The sequence below is a fragment of the Paecilomyces variotii genome, assembly GCF_004022145.1.
Source record: "Paecilomyces variotii strain CBS 101075 chromosome Unknown C8Q69scaffold_1, whole genome shotgun sequence".
In the NCBI taxonomy this organism is placed as follows: domain Eukaryota; kingdom Fungi; phylum Ascomycota; class Eurotiomycetes; order Eurotiales; family Thermoascaceae; genus Paecilomyces; species Paecilomyces variotii.
Genome location: NW_021167140.1, coordinates 3811655 through 3828717, shown reverse-complemented (window position 1 = coordinate 3828717; position 17063 = coordinate 3811655). Strand labels below are relative to the sequence as shown.

At 47.8% G+C, this 17063-nt stretch overlaps 4 protein-coding genes across 4 annotated transcripts; 3 read left to right on the top strand and 1 right to left on the bottom strand.

The window, feature by feature from the left end:
- Position 1: 1 nt before the first annotated feature.
- On the bottom strand, positions 2–1476 carry C8Q69DRAFT_47920 (protein bcp1). Its single transcript, XM_028631429.1, has 3 exons — positions 1044–1476; positions 752–985; positions 2–675 (listed from the first exon to the last, which is right to left on the bottom strand). The coding sequence occupies exons 1-3, from the start codon at positions 1128–1130 to the stop codon at positions 121–123; spliced, it is 876 nt and encodes a 291-aa protein (XP_028489751.1). The 5' UTR covers positions 1131–1476; the 3' UTR covers positions 2–120.
- A 999-nt stretch (positions 1477–2475) lies between these two features.
- Positions 2476–3455, top strand: C8Q69DRAFT_47795 (hypothetical protein). Its single transcript, XM_028631350.1, has 3 exons — positions 2476–2751; positions 2859–2971; positions 3047–3455. Exons 1-3 carry the CDS (start codon positions 2610–2612, stop codon positions 3146–3148), a joined length of 357 nt encoding a protein of 118 aa, XP_028489750.1. The 5' UTR covers positions 2476–2609; the 3' UTR covers positions 3149–3455.
- A 1145-nt stretch (positions 3456–4600) lies between these two features.
- C8Q69DRAFT_503601 (ASST-domain-containing protein) lies at positions 4601–6261 on the top strand (the record flags this gene model as incomplete). The annotated part of the gene is made up of 2 exons (XM_028632504.1): positions 4601–5494; positions 5560–6261. The coding sequence occupies 2 exons, from the start codon at positions 4601–4603 to the stop codon at positions 6259–6261; spliced, it is 1596 nt and encodes a 531-aa protein (XP_028489749.1).
- Positions 6262–7866: 1605 nt separating this feature from the next.
- C8Q69DRAFT_453667 (fungal-specific transcription factor domain-containing protein) lies at positions 7867–11062 on the top strand. Its single transcript, XM_028629647.1, has one exon. The coding sequence runs from the start codon at positions 8217–8219 to the stop codon at positions 10833–10835; it is 2619 nt and encodes an 872-aa protein (XP_028489748.1). The 5' UTR covers positions 7867–8216; the 3' UTR covers positions 10836–11062.
- The last annotated feature ends 6001 nt before the right edge of the window (positions 11063–17063 follow it).

Below are 17063 nucleotides of genomic sequence, written 5' to 3'. Positions count from 1 at the left end.
GTTCTTCAGATATCCTGCAACCGTTTGGAAGGAAAAGAATCGATGATCGCGCGCTTTATATAACTCGTTCAATGAACCAGATTAACCAAAACAAAAGACTTTTTCCCCATCATAATCAATTTATTCTGGAGGCTTCAGATAATTGGACACATCCTTGACCGCAGCTTCGAACTTGGAAGCTTCGATGAGAATCAGACTTCCGGCCGGTTTGATTCCCAGCTCTTGGAAAGCTCTCTTCGAATCGGAGGCACCTTCATCCGGCGGATGCGTATATTCAAACCCGCCATGGCATAGCGCGTGTCGCTGGAAAACCTCGTCCTCAGGGTGGAAGAGGAAGACTTCAGGTTCTTGATCCCCAGCTCTCTTCTTTTTCTTTGGTCGCGAGTCTTCCATGTCCAGTTTCGAGGCCACTTCTTGGTATGTCTTGGAGATGATAAGGTAGTGCGAGAAGTTGTATGGTTCCTTGTCTTCAATCGCCCAGGCGATCTCTTCCAGGAGCATAGTGTACATCGGAGGGACAATCTCTGAAGGAATATTGATGAGGCGCTCCGTGACTATAAGACCAATCGGCGCGATGGGATCTTGTGAGAGGAGAGAGGAGAGAGCGGAGAAGGCGGGTTTCGAAGAGGCTTTGCGCTGCAGATAGGTAATGAGATCTTTGATGACGGGTTTGTCCTAGATCGGCGGTTAGTGACAGCTCTCTCTCCTAGCGACGTGGTATGCGGCCCAATACGCAATAGAGAGTACCTACCTTATGTTCTTGCAGATTCAGTACGGACAAGAAGGCATATGGATCCGAGTCCTTGCCGTCGACCTTGACTGTCGAACCTAGGAGCGGTTGCGATAGGATCAGGTCTGCTAGAGCGGACAGGTCGAATATCTGGGCGTCGGTGTCGAACAACTGTCGCAGAAGGACTTTGAGACCGTGGAAATCTATCTCAGACGGGTCGAACCATTCGAAGTCGACATTGACCATGTCAACGTCCTAAAGTCAGGATCAGTAACTTGCGCACTTCACATGAACGGAGTTCCGCAGGGCGCACATCTTCGCTTCCACTGTCATCGTCGTGAGGCCGGTTTGTGCCGCCCATCTCGACATCGCCATCTTTTAGTTCCTTGCGCTTCCCCATTTTGTTGATTGTACTTAGGACTGTAAATTGGCTGGGAAAGTTTCTCAACGATCGAGATCTTCCGAAAAGAAAAGCCGGGGTAGAAAAGTTGCGGCGCGCGATTCGATCGGGCGCGGCCCCTCGCTAAACTCCGATTGGAACTTTTCTTTATCGCCGGACCAAACTTTTATATCTGCCATAGATGATGAGGATATCCCATGCGTGTCTGCAAGTGTTCGCAATATGGTTGTTGGTTGTCTGAAATTACGTCTTTCTGTACATACTTCGATTTACACGATTCATACCATCTTGTTACTTACATTCTTCTCGCAAGATCCCACATCCAGCCAAGGCTGTTAACCAAAATATCCCTGGAGCTCTAGCATGAGCTACCCTAAGTACATGGTTAGGTAACTATGACCTGAACCGAACTGTCTAGATGGGTTTTCCTTGTGTCTTAAGATGGATGCACTTCTCGATTACTTTCATAGGATACCGCTCATTCTAAACCCGTTCTGTTGTTGAAGATCTGGCCTCTAAGAAATTCAGAAATATAACACTGAAGGTCTTCGGGATTTATCAAAAGGAACCATCGCGGCGAATACACATTCTGGTCAAATACAACTACAAGGTATAAGTTGTTCTCTTAAAGTCCGGATCGCGATGCCTGATAGTTCGCGGAAAGATGCAGCATGCTCCTCCTGAGACCTGTTGCTATATAAAACTTCTGGTCCCACGATAGACTTCTGAGGTAGCACAAGGCCCCTCAGCGTTAACTTGTCGCATGCGGTATCTTCTTATCACCTTGAATTGTTGGTAGGGCGAAGGATAGGTGTCGCGTGCTTTATGTAGAGTATGAGCACGCAAACGCATATTCCCTCCGGATGCGAAGATTTACGCTTATGGTAAATTGACCAACAGCTTATTGCTCTGAGATATGTTGTAAGTCCGAATGCTGAACATCTCCAATTGATTTTCCACTTAATACAATTTGGTCTTCTATCTTCTGTTCTGGAGATTGCGGGCAAACCAGTCGGGATGACGAGTATAACTAACGCATGTACTCAAGACCGAACATGCAACCAACTTACCAAACCAGCTGCCAGCCTCCTCCTTCTCCTCCCAAGAACCTGCTACGTCGCTCTTCCCCACTCTGTATTGTTGCAATTGATTTATTTTCTCACATCATGATTGTGTTCCTGGAAGATCTGTCTGACGCCAACCAGCTGTCCGCTCCCGGGCAGCCCCACGAGTGACCTCATTGGTAAGTAGTAGCAAGTGACATCACCACCAGCAGTCTTGTCGAGAGCTCCCCCCAACCATATATATCTCTATGGTAAGAGGCAACTTCTATCTGATCCTTCAGATCAATTGATCATTCAAGAACCAGAATCTCACTTGCAATTTTTTACGCCAAACAGTGATCCCTTCGCGAAAGCATCGAGACTTAGATTCTCCTTTTCAAGAGTCCGCATATTATATCGCTCTTAATTCGCAACCATGAGTGCTGCAGGTCTCTCCAACGTCGGACAGCCCTCTATCTATGAGGATGGTGACCAGCGGAATGCCCCTCAGTCGGAGGTCAACCAGAGACAGCGATACAAGGAGGGCCAGCCTCACAGCCACCGGCCCAACGACACCAGTAAGTACCATCTTCGTGAGTGTTGATGCTTTTAGCACGATGATACAACTATCAATCATTCAATGAGCACACCCACTAGGAATTCAGTTACTAACTACGCATCGCAGAGGACGAGCGCTCGATCGCCAACCGTCTCGCGAGAGAGGAGCAGCGTGAGAGACGACACGAGGAACCCGTCAACCCTGAGGCGGAACTGAGCAAGCAGGACCCTACAAAGCCGGTATGTAATCGAGCTTCTACTCATTACCATTATCATCACATGAATAGTATATATATACTAACATAACGGCATCAGGCCGTCGTACACGGCAACAACCCCTCTCGAGGCGCCGAGATTGACAAGGAACTTCAGAACGATGACGAGCAGAGACTGAGGGAGAAGGGCATCAAGAAATAAAATATCGCAATTCATAATCCCAATACGTGATGAACCAAAATACTGACATCTCCCTGGCATGGGGTCAGCTACTACATTCATACTGCTTGAATTTTCTGGGTGCAGCGAAATATTATATTAATTACATGGATTATATGTTCAATGAGAAAAAGAAATGAAATCAAATAAACAAATATATCATGATTACTATCACTTTGACCACTTCATGATGAATAAAAGGAATAAGTAGTGCAAAAACATCGATTATTTTTGATTTCTTGATTGCGGCTTGACGCCATCTAGTAGTACTAGATAATAATGGATGCTGACCATTCTTGATTATTGCTGGCGCACAAAGCATAAGTACGTCCAGGTGATCCGTCATATCATCCATTTGGTGCAGGTTCTTTGATATATGAGCCAAATGATTCAAATCAGACCACGCGTCCATGCCATTTCCAGAATCGACAATGGATTCATTCCAGCATACGAATTACTTGAATTGCATATATTTCCCGTAGTCCATGAGGACATATAAGAAAATAATATCACCAGAAAGAAACTCCTGAAAAGGGGGAGGTGTTTAGGAAATCTACGCTGCTCATGGCGACGAACTATAGAGATTGACAACAATTGCCAAAAGACCATCATCATCACAATCTTTGATAAGACCCGACGTCTCGGATCCTTGACGTCGCATTGCAGCCAAAGACTTCTAATAGAACAGGGGCGTGGGATCGACGGTTTTAACCCTAGCGTAAGTAAAGCGCGACCGATAAAGAATATCTAAAAAGAGATACGACTGGGAATTATTCAGGAGAAAAAACACGACCTGCTTACTAGTTGGTCAATTGAAGCCTAGACCTAAGAGAATTGGCAGCATTGTGTAGATTGCGACACATAATCATCCATGTCAGTGTAATCATTCTACCATCATTCGTATATTTGTCCCGTTGCGTTGGTTTCGGCGGGGAAAGGGGAAGTTGATAAGCTTCTGAAGATCTCGGTCCGACATATCCGATCCCAGTCTGAATCTACACGACTCTCTACTGTCTAGATACCGCGACTTAAAACACGACACCTGTCAATGCATACACAGAGCTAATGCTGATGGATTATAAGGCAAAATGGTCGCTCATCGATCCCTGGCTACGCTAGAAAACAAATAAATCGAAGAAATCTTTGTGACATATGCAGGTCCTTTCAGTGGCTGCAATTATTGACTCGTAAACTGGCCGTTCTTCCCTCTAGAAACTTACTGTATACAGAAAATGATCAGCGGACGGAGCGGTCGATAGATCTCACTCAACCCCACTTAAGCTGAAAAGCTTGGATACATGAGCATTGGGAGGGCCAATTGGAAAGGATACATGATAAATAGGGCGTCTTGCGGTGCTTTCCCGTTCAGCTGGGCGCTGCTGTTTCTTGTGTCTTCGTGTTCGGAATCCTAATCTACCCCAGATTTCTTCAACCATGGCGCAATCACGCAACGGCCATCACCAGTCATGGTGGCGATTCCTCGCCCTGGGACTCGCAGCCATTGACTGTATTTCTGCTGCAAGTACCAGCGGTTCCAAGAAGTGGCCATACCAGACATTCCGCAGTGTTGACTACCACCCGCCGCAGCTGAAAGTCACCAAGAATGCCAACGTCACTGGCCTCGATGCCAATTCCACAGGATATCTCTTTATCACTCCTACCGGCGCAGATGCAGCCGATCAGGGTCCGATTATCATCTCTGACCACAATAGCGAGTTGATCTGGCAGGGACCGACTGGAACAGCCTTTGGGTTCCAGGCACATACGTTCGAAGGACGCCCAGTTATCAGCTACTGGACTGGCACTGCCTTCCCGGACCCGAGAGGATTCGGGTACGGCGTGATAAAAGTCCTAGATCAGTCATATCAGCAGATCCACCAAGTGTCTCTTCCACAGGTCACGGAAGATGGCGTGTTTTACAGCGGCGATAACATGACCTACCCGTCGTATGTAGATATCCACGAAAACTTCGTCACGGACCGCGGCACTATCCTCGTCACCGCGACCAATGTTACGAAAGCCGATTTGACAAGTGTTGGGGGACCCAAAGATGGTTGGCTCAGAGACTCGTTATTCTATGAGATCGACATCAAGACGAACAAAGTGGTGTATCGGTGGAGTTCATTTGAGCATAGAGATGACATCCCGATAAACCAGACCGTGGAAACATTACACGGTGAAGGAAGTCAGCCGTCGGATGCGTTCAACTACTTCCACATGAACGCCGTCTCCTTGGTTGGAAACAACACATATCTGGTGTCGTCCCGATATTACTGTACTATCTTCCTGATCAATGGGAAGGACGGCTCAGTGATCTGGAGATTGCAGGTTAGTTCCGATAGTGTACATCCCATATCATAGGACAGGGGCTCATCCGTATTTCTTTTTCACAGGGCAAAGACGGCGGCGACTTCAAGCTCGGTCCGGACGCTGGTTTCTGCTATCAACACAATGCACGCTTGGTCAATGCACGTTTTGTTGGGCAAGGGTCAGATCGAGTCCGCCTCCACCTGCACGATAACGCAAATAGTTACTACCAAAATGGAACAAGGCCAACATCAGGCCTTCTGCTCGAACTAGACCTCAAGTCAAAGGAGGCCAGGACCATCAAGCGATTCAGAAATCCCAACGACCCTATATACGCCATCTCCCAAGGGAGCTACCAGCCGCTTCGCAACGGACATGTTGTTCTGGATCATGGCGAGGTCCCTAAAATCGAAGAATACGACTTCAGCGGCCGTTGGATCAAGACAGTACAATTTGCGGCAGACTCCTCCTCGTATCGTGGATTCCGTCAGGAGTGGGTTGGAAAACCAGACACCACCCCAAGCCTTGCTGCCTGCTCAACGGGAAACTCGACAAATCTGTATATGAGCTGGAATGGAGCAACCGAGGTTACGTCGTGGGCTATTTATAGTGGAGAAAGCCAGAAGGAGCTGCAATACGTCAAGTCGGTTCCGAAGAAGGGATTCGAAACGTCGACCACCGTCACGGCTCCATCTTCTGGATACGTGCAGGTCGAGGCGAGACAAAGACATGTTCAACAGGGGAAGAAGTCCCTTGCGCTTTCAGTTTTGGGGCTACCGTCATGTTGAACAAGATTTTGATCCGTGTATGCATAAATCTGAGCGTCGACTCATAATGACTGGATATTAATCTCTGGGAAGAGTCCATAATATAGACTTGATACGTATAATACTGAAGAGAAAATCCTGTCCCGAAAACTGTCTTAGCGCGAAGTACCATTTGCTGGAAAGAGCAAGCATATGAGGGCGTTTGCCACCCCTCAGCTTGAAACTGACGTTGGTGCAATTCCTAGCATAGATTCCAGGAATGTCTCGGTGATATTCAGCATGGATATCCTGGTTCGGCTGTCCGGTGTCTAGTAATGTAAGGATAGGTCTGTAGGCTGTCAGGGATGACTGCCCAACCTGTCCAGGCGAATATCTTGAGCCACATGTGATATCTTCTCCTGATGTACAGTACATACATATACTGCTGTTATCACTCAGATGGATGAGCTGATATGCCCTGGGGCCTGACAACTCGACATAATGTATATTGGGATGTAATCGTGGTTTCCGAATCGCATGCAGCTGCCAAGGAAATATGAGACAGAACACTTATCTCAAGTATATCCTTGTCCAGCACTGAAGGCTAGGATGTCGGTTTTTCAATGCAGAGGGCGATATAGATCAACCGTAGATGGGCTCTGATACGGCCGTATGGGCCGCTGATAGACAGCCCCAGATGAAGCAAACATCTTGAGTCTGCGCATTGTTATGAAGAACAGACAGCACTGCGATCTCATCATGATTATATTATCTCTTGAAGATTTGCAAGTTCCCTGCATATTGTGAGACATAGATCTTCGTGACCCACTTGACTAGTGATCGGTTGACTGCATTTTCACCTCACTCTCAGCACTTGGATAAACATGTGGATTCGGCGCAAGATGACCGTGTCAAACTGTACACCATTCTTAGTTCTTCCACATTACTCTGGGATTAAATGAGGCCAAGCCAAGATCAGCAATCATAGAGTTCATACGACAGCAGTCTTCGCTGTATCTCAGCTGTATCTATCTGCACGCTTAATCGGCATCTTCCGCGTGGAGATTGCCGACCTTAATCCTAGGGATAGTTAAGATCATCATTATCCTCGTGGCAGATGAGATGCCGCGGCTTCAACCGTTCTCTGGGGCCGGTTCTAGCGTCCGGGAACATCCACTATGACTGCCACAGTGCTATGGGATTCGCTCTCTCGTGGTGAAGGTTTCGACGGATTGAATCTTTTATTATCGGGATCATGCCGCCGTAATGTAATTGACCGAAGAACAGAGTCAGGCTGTAGGCTAGAGCGATAGAGAACTGGGGAGATTGATGCCCGTGCACCAAGCAGCGCCCAGAGCGATATCGACCACGGCTAACGTTAAGGCAAATAGGTAGTTAGTTAACTATGGGCAGAAGATGGTGATGATTCGACTCGATGACACCATCAATGTAGAGTATGCGCTCTTCATCGTAGCGTGGGATGAAGAGAGTGCGCCAGCAACAGGGCAGAGAGCGCCGTAGGTATCCGTCACGTAAGAGAATTATCGTCACGACTAAGTTGCGAACAAGAGCGATCAAAGATATGATAGATAGTTAAGTAGATAGAGCAGAACGAACTGGCTCTGGGCCGGTTCTCTCGCTTCGTGGGGATTTGGAGAGATCCACGGGGCTTCGCACAGCCCGTTCCAGTGATCTGATCGGTCCAAAGCGCTTCTCCGCTTATCAGCACCAAAAGCGACCACCTGCCCGTGCCCATCTTCCTCTTTCGCCTCCGTTGAGGACCGCAAGCTCGTGGGATAATGATCTCTCGCCATTTATCTATATTGGAAATTGTTCATTCTGGTGGTCCTGACGCGTCTGCCATCAGACGCTTGAATTAATTGATCTGTACAGCGTTCTTTGCCTTGGTTGACTTCGATGGACCACTGCGATAAGCGCTTCTCGACTCCGCATTCCAACGCTCGAGCCGACTGACCGCGGCCACCAGTGCAACGACAATGGCCGCCAGCGATCCCAAGAAAGATGGAGCGCCAAAAGCGAAGGCAGACTCTGCATCCGCGACAGCTCCCCGTAAACGCCGCAAGAGAACAGTGGGAGGCGGCGCAGCAGATGATTGTTTCACGTGTGCGAGCAGAGGCGCGAAATGCGATAGGCGGCGGCCATATTGCTCTCAGTGTCTAGACTTGGGCCGGGATTGCTCGGGATATAAAACAACCTTGACTTGGGGTGTAGGAGTGGCGAGCAGAGGAAAGCTTCGGGGATTGTCTCTTCCAGTATCGGGAGGGCAGCCAGTTGCTCCTCAGAAACGGCGCAGTTCGGCTGCTCAGGACGATGAGAACAAGGTCAGAAAACGACAGAGCGCGCAGCCGTCTCCGATTTCCTCTACGTTCCAAGCTGGCACTCTTACAGCGAATACATCGGCCTACCAATGGCCCCGGTCTGCGGGGAATACTGGTGCATATGCAAATATCTCCGATCCAGCAGGCTGGAACCGAGAAGTCTCGAGTGCACCATCCACCTCGAATACACCGTCATACCAGGTTAATACAGGATTCAACGGAGGATCCCTTGCAATTTATAATAATCCAACATCAGTTCCATCCGATCCAGGCTGGGGAATCAATGATCTCAGTCAGTCACCGTTGCCTACTGCAGGAGTCAAAGTAGGAGGGTATGCTGGTGGCCCTCCTCTGACATCCAATGACTCAATCCGCCATCAATGGATACGTGGAGCCCCTCCTATACTTCGCGTTAGTGGCAATAATACACAGGCCCTTCCAGGGAGCGGTGCGAGTTCTTCCTTGTCTCCGCAATGGTCTCCATCTGGTCTGTCCAGTGAGACAGGCAGCATGGACGAGGTTGATGCGGAGAGCGCTTACAGAAGATATAGTCTCTATCCCGACCAGGCGGTCAGTTTCCATATGTCCCTGGATGCATCACTTCCCAGCTCTCTACCACAGCTATTGCTTGATCAGTCGGTTGGCAGTACGCCTAGAATCAGGTACTTAATGAGCTACTACTTGGAAGTTATTGCCCCCGTCATAGTGGCATTTGATAGCCCCACAAACCCATACCGCGTGCATATCCTACGACTGGCTCAAGACAGCATGGCATTGCAACATGCAGTTGCTGCGTTATCAGCCAGTAACATGAGACAGAGACGGGATCGAAAAATATCCTCTACGGAGCGTACACTGCCGGCTCGGAGATCGTCCTTGGCGCATCGGGCTTTGACAGACGGGATGTTCTCACAACAATATGGCGTCGCCGACCCCGATGAGCTGACAAAGGAAGAGCTGTATCACAAAGGAATGGCAATCAAATCTTTGAATGCGCAACTATCTGACCCCGTCTTAAGGCTCAGTGATTCGGTACTCGCTACTCTCCTGATTCTGTGTCTGTTCCATATATGCGAAACCGGAGTGGCAAAGTTCCAGACGCAATTTGCAGGAGTGAAGAAATTGTTGGCTTTGAGGAGCCGCAGCCTCACTGGAGAATCGGAAGAGGGTAAATGGTATACTAGGATGTTTACGTGGTTCGATGCTATGACTGCAACGATCAATAACCGCGAAGGACAGCTGCAGGGCGACTACCTGGATACAGCTGCCTCTTCGAACGAAGAATGGGCACTCGAGAATCTAGCGGGCTGCGATGGCCGTTTGTTCAAAATAATCGGCAGTCTTGGTCGTCTGAATCTCCTAAGTCAGAACAAGCCTGTGGAGTTTCGTTCTTCAGTGGAGAGTGCGCCTGTTACTGTCACTCTCCCACCGTCTATGATCCATTACACCCCACCACCGGCCATCTCCAATGACATTCTCACATCTCTCTTTTCTCCCATCGAACAAGCACCGTTGCAAATGACTTCGAATCCAGAAGACGTCGACGCGACAGGAATGCATACTAGATTCTGGACCGAGTGGCATGCTGTAAGGCAGGCCCTGGAATCATGGCGACTTGATATACAGAGTACACAGAGGATGCCCTCCGTCTCTCATGTGCAGGTGCCAATCCTCCCAGCACATAGCTACATCTCACCACCATCGTCGCCACTGTCCCAGTGCCTTGTGGCTCCTGACAATCTTACGGATCTGTCCAACATCTCCGAGTCCTTCCGCTATTCTGCTCTCCTATACACGGAGAGACTTGCATTCCCAGATCTGCCATCTGATCATCCGCGTATTCAGAGTCTCGTCCTTTCGGCTTTACACTATATTTCTGCCGTTCGCTCAGATGTCTATCTGCTCTGGCCGCTTTTTATCACCGGCTCTGAATGCATCTTTGAGACGCATCGCACACTCATCAGACAACGCTGCAAGGATATACAGAAGGACTCTGGATTCTTCAACAATATCTCGTGTCTGGAGCTTTTGGAGAAAATATGGGCGCGAAGCCCTAATGGCAATGGCGAAGTCACGAGACGCAAAAACGCTGACACCACCACCGCTGCCGAGAAGAGTTTTTCCGGAGACTACATATCTGATTCGATCATCACGTCTGAAGATGGAATGTCTTCAGCTACGACACACAATGTATACGCGCCCGGCAGTGGCGCTGGTTTTCGATGGCGCAAGGTAATCGAGAGTGAAGGTTTGGATGGAGAGTATATTGTCGTATAGGTACATACATTTGCGTCTTTGGTGGCTATATTATACGGCTTGACATGAGAGTTTTATTAAACAGACCTACGATCTGTCTTATGGGGTCAACGTGGTTATCACACGGATCGAGGTGTTAGGTTTTTTGGGTTTAATGTAATACCTAACAATGGACGAGGGATCATACATATTCCACTCTACAAGAGGATCTAGGAATTAATGACTTGGGTTTACAGACTCTGTCCACGTGCATACATAAACCTGCAAAAGTATCTGTTTAAGACAAAACCAAATAAACTATCAACGCTCACCCAAGAGAGACACAACCGGCGCCCGATATTACTTTACCTATATTTCCTTAGTTTCAGACTACTTTCTAGGAGTACTGATGTAATAATAGACCACCTCGAGGCAATTTATCCCGCTCTAAGCAAGACGCATATCTCGCCATGGCGAATGATCTATCCATTCACAAAAAGAGATTTCTTATCTTCAACAATGAACACAACTTACATACCAACAGCACTACCAACATCCCAACTATCCCATCTCAACAAGCCACGGTATACATCAACATCACATACATACACACATACATAAATGCAGTACAACACATCCACATACTTCCATATCGCCATGCATACCCTCCATCCATCCAGGGTTGGATAACAAATCGATAAGCTCTACCCCTCCCTCACGCCTTACTTTCTCTCTAGATGGTGGTTGGAGGGAGCGATAGTAAAACAAACTAAGCAGGGCCAAGACTGCAGATTTCACGTCTGCAGGAAGGATTGAAATTGGGATTGGGCCTTGCCTTCGGCCCGATCTGGTTGTGTTGTAAATTGATTTTGCGTTTCGTTTGGGGAGGATGAAAGATGGAGATAAGATTTTTCTTTTTCGGTTTGTTGAATGGGAAGTGCACTTTCCAGGTTGGAGGTTCTATTTCATGTGGATGTGTATAGTACTTACTTAATTAGTTAGGGGCATGGTGTGCGTCTTCTTGTCCGATGTGAGTTTATCCTGATGTATGTATGTACTGTACGTGCATATATTATTATCCAAGCCAAGAAAGATCCAATCCAATAGATCACTACGGCACAGATACAGCGTAGGGATATTTTGTCTCCATGAAGGAGGTGATGAATAGGTGATTTTGTAATATATTGCATGATTGTCCTCTCGAGACCTGTAGTAGTAACTTAATGATTTGGAGACAAGGAAGGAAAACTGCAAGAGCTTTCGAAGATGACTAGATCGGGCGTTTGGTAGTAGCAGAAGAAGGAATTATGAGCCATATCTACACCACTAGTTATAACGTAACTATATAATTGATTAATCAATTTGCTTCTTGAAATTATGCGCGGAGAGAATGACAATAGTCACAATCAAGAGTCGATCGATAACGATCGATCAGGATAGATAGTTTATAGTAATAATCTCTATTGCGGATAATAAAAAAGTCTAGACCTTATTTTTGCATTCTTCAAGTCATGCAAAGAAAAGGATAAGACAGCCTGATAGATAGATACCCAATCCAATGCGCAACATCGATCATGCACCATTATCATCTGCCTTCTAGAATCACCATATCCATACAGAGAGACTAAGTATGCGAAACGAACCAGACTCTTACTACTGGTAGTATTACTACTATCGTCAGATAGCGCTGCCTTGTTAATCACCATTTCTTGCAGGAATTACCATAGCGACCGACCGACTCCAGCCCACTCAGGCGCGTAAAAACCTCTCCACAACGCTTCAACATCGCCATAAAGAAAAGAAAAGAAAAAAGGAGGGGAATCTGCAACCCATTAGAGTAGTCTCAGCATGACAACCTGACGGAAACGCAGCCTAACGCCTTGTTCAAGTTCTCGAGACTCCCGAAACCAAGAAAGCGGATCGACCTAGTTACTTAGCGTGGCTGGCGCTCATTCGGCGGTTACACTCTCTCCCTTCAAACTCCACACGCTCACTACACTCACTCACTTGCTACTACCACCAGACGCCATCTACTAGTTATGATGACCATGCAGGCACGTTTTGGAGTGTGTCGTATGAGAAGAAAGGGGATGGAAAAAGATGAAGCAGCATGATGGACATAGATATAGGTCGTGATTGGTCGCTGTCATGTTTCTAGAAGAGGCTATTTATTGTTAGCAGTTAAAGTGAGTAGAAAACGCGCTCGAGACTTGGGTGACGAGAGTCTCTATTGGGCAACAATAATAACTATCTATCTCTTGTTGCTGGACTGATCCTATTACATAGTAGTAAATTCCATACTAAGTTAATAATAATCATTACCATCCGGGGAAGGCGAGCGAGAGGGGTCGAGATGGATTGATAGACCAAAAGGGTAAAAGTAAAAGAGGGGTTCACGTTCGTTTTCTCGTTTTCTTCTTTTTGACTGGAGTATGCAGCGTGAACGCCCAGCAGCGGGGAAGAAGAAGAAGGCAGTCTGCTAGATTGACGACTCAACGTCCATCCCGTTGCGGCCCGCGAAGACTCTAGACTAAGCCTTTAAGCTGTCTTCAACCTGTTATGTATTATTATTATTATTATCTTCCTGGTAAGCGTTTGGGATGGATCTTTATTATGGTTGGACTTCTGGGCCCTAGAGCTAAGGCAACTAAGGCAGCTAGACAGCCAGCCCACGGCTGTGCATTCTAACAAAAGTATCACCATGCAGGAAGCCTTGGAAGTTTAGAACATAGCCCAGCCATGAATCATGATGATAATAATGGCCATCCCACGAAAGGCTCCGTCAACGAAAGGCCATGTTCTAAAATAGCCTTACTAAACTCAAATCAAAATAAAAAATAGACAGACAGACTAGGTTAGTCGAGCATTCTAGATAGATAAGCCTTGTTTCAGGGCACAGGGTATTTAGATAAGGGCTAAGGGTAAGGGCTGAGCAGACCGTCGCACACAGACATTGTTGGCCCCAGCGTTGGAATCGTCAAAAATATAATATGATATGCAGTAAGCAGAAGAATGATGGTAAACCAAGGAGGGTAGCATACGCATGGCCATATTTTCCTTTGAACATGGTATAACCCTGCTATGTGATCGTGGCTGAGGTTCGATTCTTCCCTGCATGTGGAATGGAAGCGTGGAAAAAAAGGGGCTAGATAAAGCAAGTATAGGGGAGATTACGGTGGGCCATCGGACAAGAAAATGGAGAGAATAATAATTCGATCCAGGATATAATTGTGATTATGATTATGATCATTAGTATTGGCATTTGACGGGAATTTGGAACCAGCGCAAAACACAGAGAGAACTAGTCGCGTATTGGATTCTCCTTTCTTCCTACTGTAGACAGCATGCAGACGGGAAACTGCATCTTCGATTTCCTCTATCTAGATATGCACGAACAGCGCAAACGCTGCTGTCTGCTGAGGCAGCACAGCAAGGGGGGTGGCATCAAGACACCGCTCATACTTGGCTGGTAGGACAGACTAGTTAACTAGGGGCCGCCCGCAACAACGGTTCCGTTCGATATGCTTGTTGTTGGTGGATAATAAAACTGGATAGGATATGTCAGATGTCTTTTTTCTCCACCGCATCGCGCGGAATGCAGCGTCCTTACCCGCGCGAAACTAAAAGACCAAATAACCATGGATGGGACAAAGCTCACCCGTTATCCATTGGCATTGATCCATATCCATGGTTGGCCAAGATGAGATCGAAAATGTATCGGCCAATCGAGTGTCCTACCGGAGCAAAAGTAAATCAATAACGAACTACCAATGCTAGAAGTTGACTTGTCGACGAGGCGCCCGGGAGCCGTTCCTGAGCACTACGGGCGCAAGGCAAATCGCTGACGGGGATCAGGCATCATGGATGACAAGGAGAATGGCTTTTGTGAGGGGCCGAAAGATGTTGGGATACTACCATGCAGGGCGTATCTTCTGACAAGAACAACGCCAGAAGCTCAACTACGTATAGTGATTCTTCCATCCACTGCGCTGCCTCCAGATGTGCATTTGGGGCCGGATGAGCAGACCACCCCGGGCTTCGCACAGCGCCAGGCGAGTAGTTAAGTTATAACTAACTAGTTATTACTGATTACAGATTAGGTAATTACTTTGCAGGAAATTTGACGTCAAACTCAATATCAGATGATAGACATTATTATCAGGTGTAGTAGTTAATGGCAAGGTCATCTCACATAAGGCAGGGCACGGCCAGAGCGCTCCTGTTTGTAAGGCGAAGAGAGACTCCATACTCAGTGCGGCAGTTTGTTTTGCTACCTATTAAGTGGAGATCCCCGGGGCTGTCGCAGCAGGCAATGTCTCGTAGATACGGATATACAGTTCTCTCCGGTGCAAACGACCAAAGGAGTCCCCGCTGGTCCAGGCTATGCACGAAGAGCGTCATGATCCAGATAGTCTCGGGTCTAGCCAACTGTACGATCTGTTCGTCGCGCTGGCTAGAGCATGTCTGCAGTATATCCCCCGAGCCATACGAGCTCCTACCTCTTTGACTGGTTTGACTCCAAGTTGCGGTCTGCTGGCCGCCCTGGCGACAGATTATTAGTTTCGACAATACTCAGCATCGCACGGCCAGCGGTCAAGGCACAACAGCCGATATCGCATCAATCATGTCTCATGTGGGAAATGGATGAGACACAGGCAAACCGACATTGCCTTGCCAGAGCGGATCAAATATGTAGATATGCGGAGACGAGTCTCGCGTAGGAAATGCGTTTTGTGTGTCAAATATCAGAATCCGCAATCAAACGTTCAGTGGAGGCTGGAGATAGGCGAGTAGACTAAACGCACTGGATACCCGTGGGCCCCGGCTTAGGGCACTGGCCCAGTAGGCGAAGGTTATCCATACATAACGAATTGCTACTGTCTTAGATACTACGTACTAACTATGTAGCACGTCTCGTGGCATGCTGAATCTCTCGGGCTCTGCCGGTGATTCTCTCTGGACGATTCCCCACGTTGAGAACCGATATTTTGGCACAAAAGAACCGAGAACCTGAGAGGTCAGCGGTTGCAAAGCCACAGGGTGGCGATTATTAATCGATAGGCGCAGGTAGTTATTAGTTAGTTATCTAACTAGGAGTTCTTCCCATATTCAGCTGCTTTCTACAATATGCCAAACCAACAGGCGCGTCGACATTGCTTGCTTACCCTGAGCGTGGGCTGTTGCTTGTTGAAAGAAAATATCATCCGTACAAGCTCCCTTGATTGTCGAAATAGCACCCAGCATCTAGATTCGTGTCTCAAACGAGATATGTCTTTTGAGCATCACCTTGGCTGTTTGCCCGTTGAGGCAGCGCATTAATGGAGACGCTGCGATGACGCGGCTGAACGGGAGAATTTCTCCTGATGGAAGCCTGGACCTGAACAGAGCTGCCGATCGGTGTATTGTTGGGGGAAACTGTTGATTCGATAATATCTTTTGATATACTCAACTATGCAGATCGATAGGGGCCAGTGGGTAGTTAGGGCAGGGTGCGGGTTGCCTCTTCACCAGTGATACTCACAATGTCTCTGACGCAGATGCTTCGAGAAAAAAACCTCTTCAGTTCCTGCAGCCTTATATCCATCTGGGATGTCTGTCGATGTCACCGTCAGCCGTAGACTCGAACCTATGAGGGCTGATTCCGCTTCCAGTCGGTGGGTGTAGGGCTGTGTGGTTTGTATGAAATGTACGCAAGAACCGCTGAAGCCTTCGACCGGGGGAATGCTTGTGCTGAGATCGAAGACCTCTAGAATGTAAAGCCTGTGTCGCACAAGTCTAGGCAGCTGACTACCGATGTGAGGAATCATACTGATTCGCGGATGGTCTTTGTACTACCGCTACACCAGGTCTATATTCCGTGAACCCATCGGCGTCAACGACGGAGATAGGGGCGCTTCTACACCACCATTCCTCCGAGAAACATAGCAGCTGGAGTCGATGGATTACTTACAGCAGTATAGGCAGAGAGGGGGCTTTTCTTCCTCAAACTACCGGGTGAAACGGTGGGTGAGTCACCGCATCGAACAATGTGATCCGGGGATAATTAGCAATGTAGAGTAACTACTAACTAGACCTCGTCCACACCGATCCCGGGCGCTGGAGATGCGACATGGTTCGATCGCAGATGCCTAGTTCTGGACAGCCATCGGCCTTCTGACGCTGTTTATTGCCAATCTAACTGATCATTACGCCCAATGTGCGGTTTGATAAGCCGCCTTCCATCAATTCGCCGCCATACGGGCGCAGCACGACTGTTTCCTGCTGTCCATC

Excerpts from the sequence above, each read along its gene's own strand:
- C8Q69DRAFT_453667 (XM_028629647.1), top strand. The coding sequence starts at position 8,217 with ATGGCCGCCAGCGATCCCAAGAAAGATGGAGCGCCAAAAGCGAAGGCA.
- C8Q69DRAFT_47920 (XM_028631429.1), bottom strand. The coding sequence starts at position 1,130 with ATGGGGAAGCGCAAGGAACTAAAAGATGGCGATGTCGAGATGGGCGGC. Across the intron at positions 986-1,043 it reads ATGACAGTGGAAGCGAAGAT|GACGTTGACATGGTCAATGT; the intron begins GTGCGCCCTGCG and ends TCCTGACTTTAG. Across the intron at positions 676-751 it reads TGAATCTGCAAGAACATAAG|GACAAACCCGTCATCAAAGA; the intron begins GTAGGTACTCTC and ends CCGCCGATCTAG.
- C8Q69DRAFT_47795 (XM_028631350.1), top strand. The coding sequence starts at position 2,610 with ATGAGTGCTGCAGGTCTCTCCAACGTCGGACAGCCCTCTATCTATGAG. Across the intron at positions 2,752-2,858 it reads CCACCGGCCCAACGACACCA|AGGACGAGCGCTCGATCGCC; the intron begins GTAAGTACCATC and ends TACGCATCGCAG. Across the intron at positions 2,972-3,046 it reads AGCAGGACCCTACAAAGCCG|GCCGTCGTACACGGCAACAA; the intron begins GTATGTAATCGA and ends TAACGGCATCAG.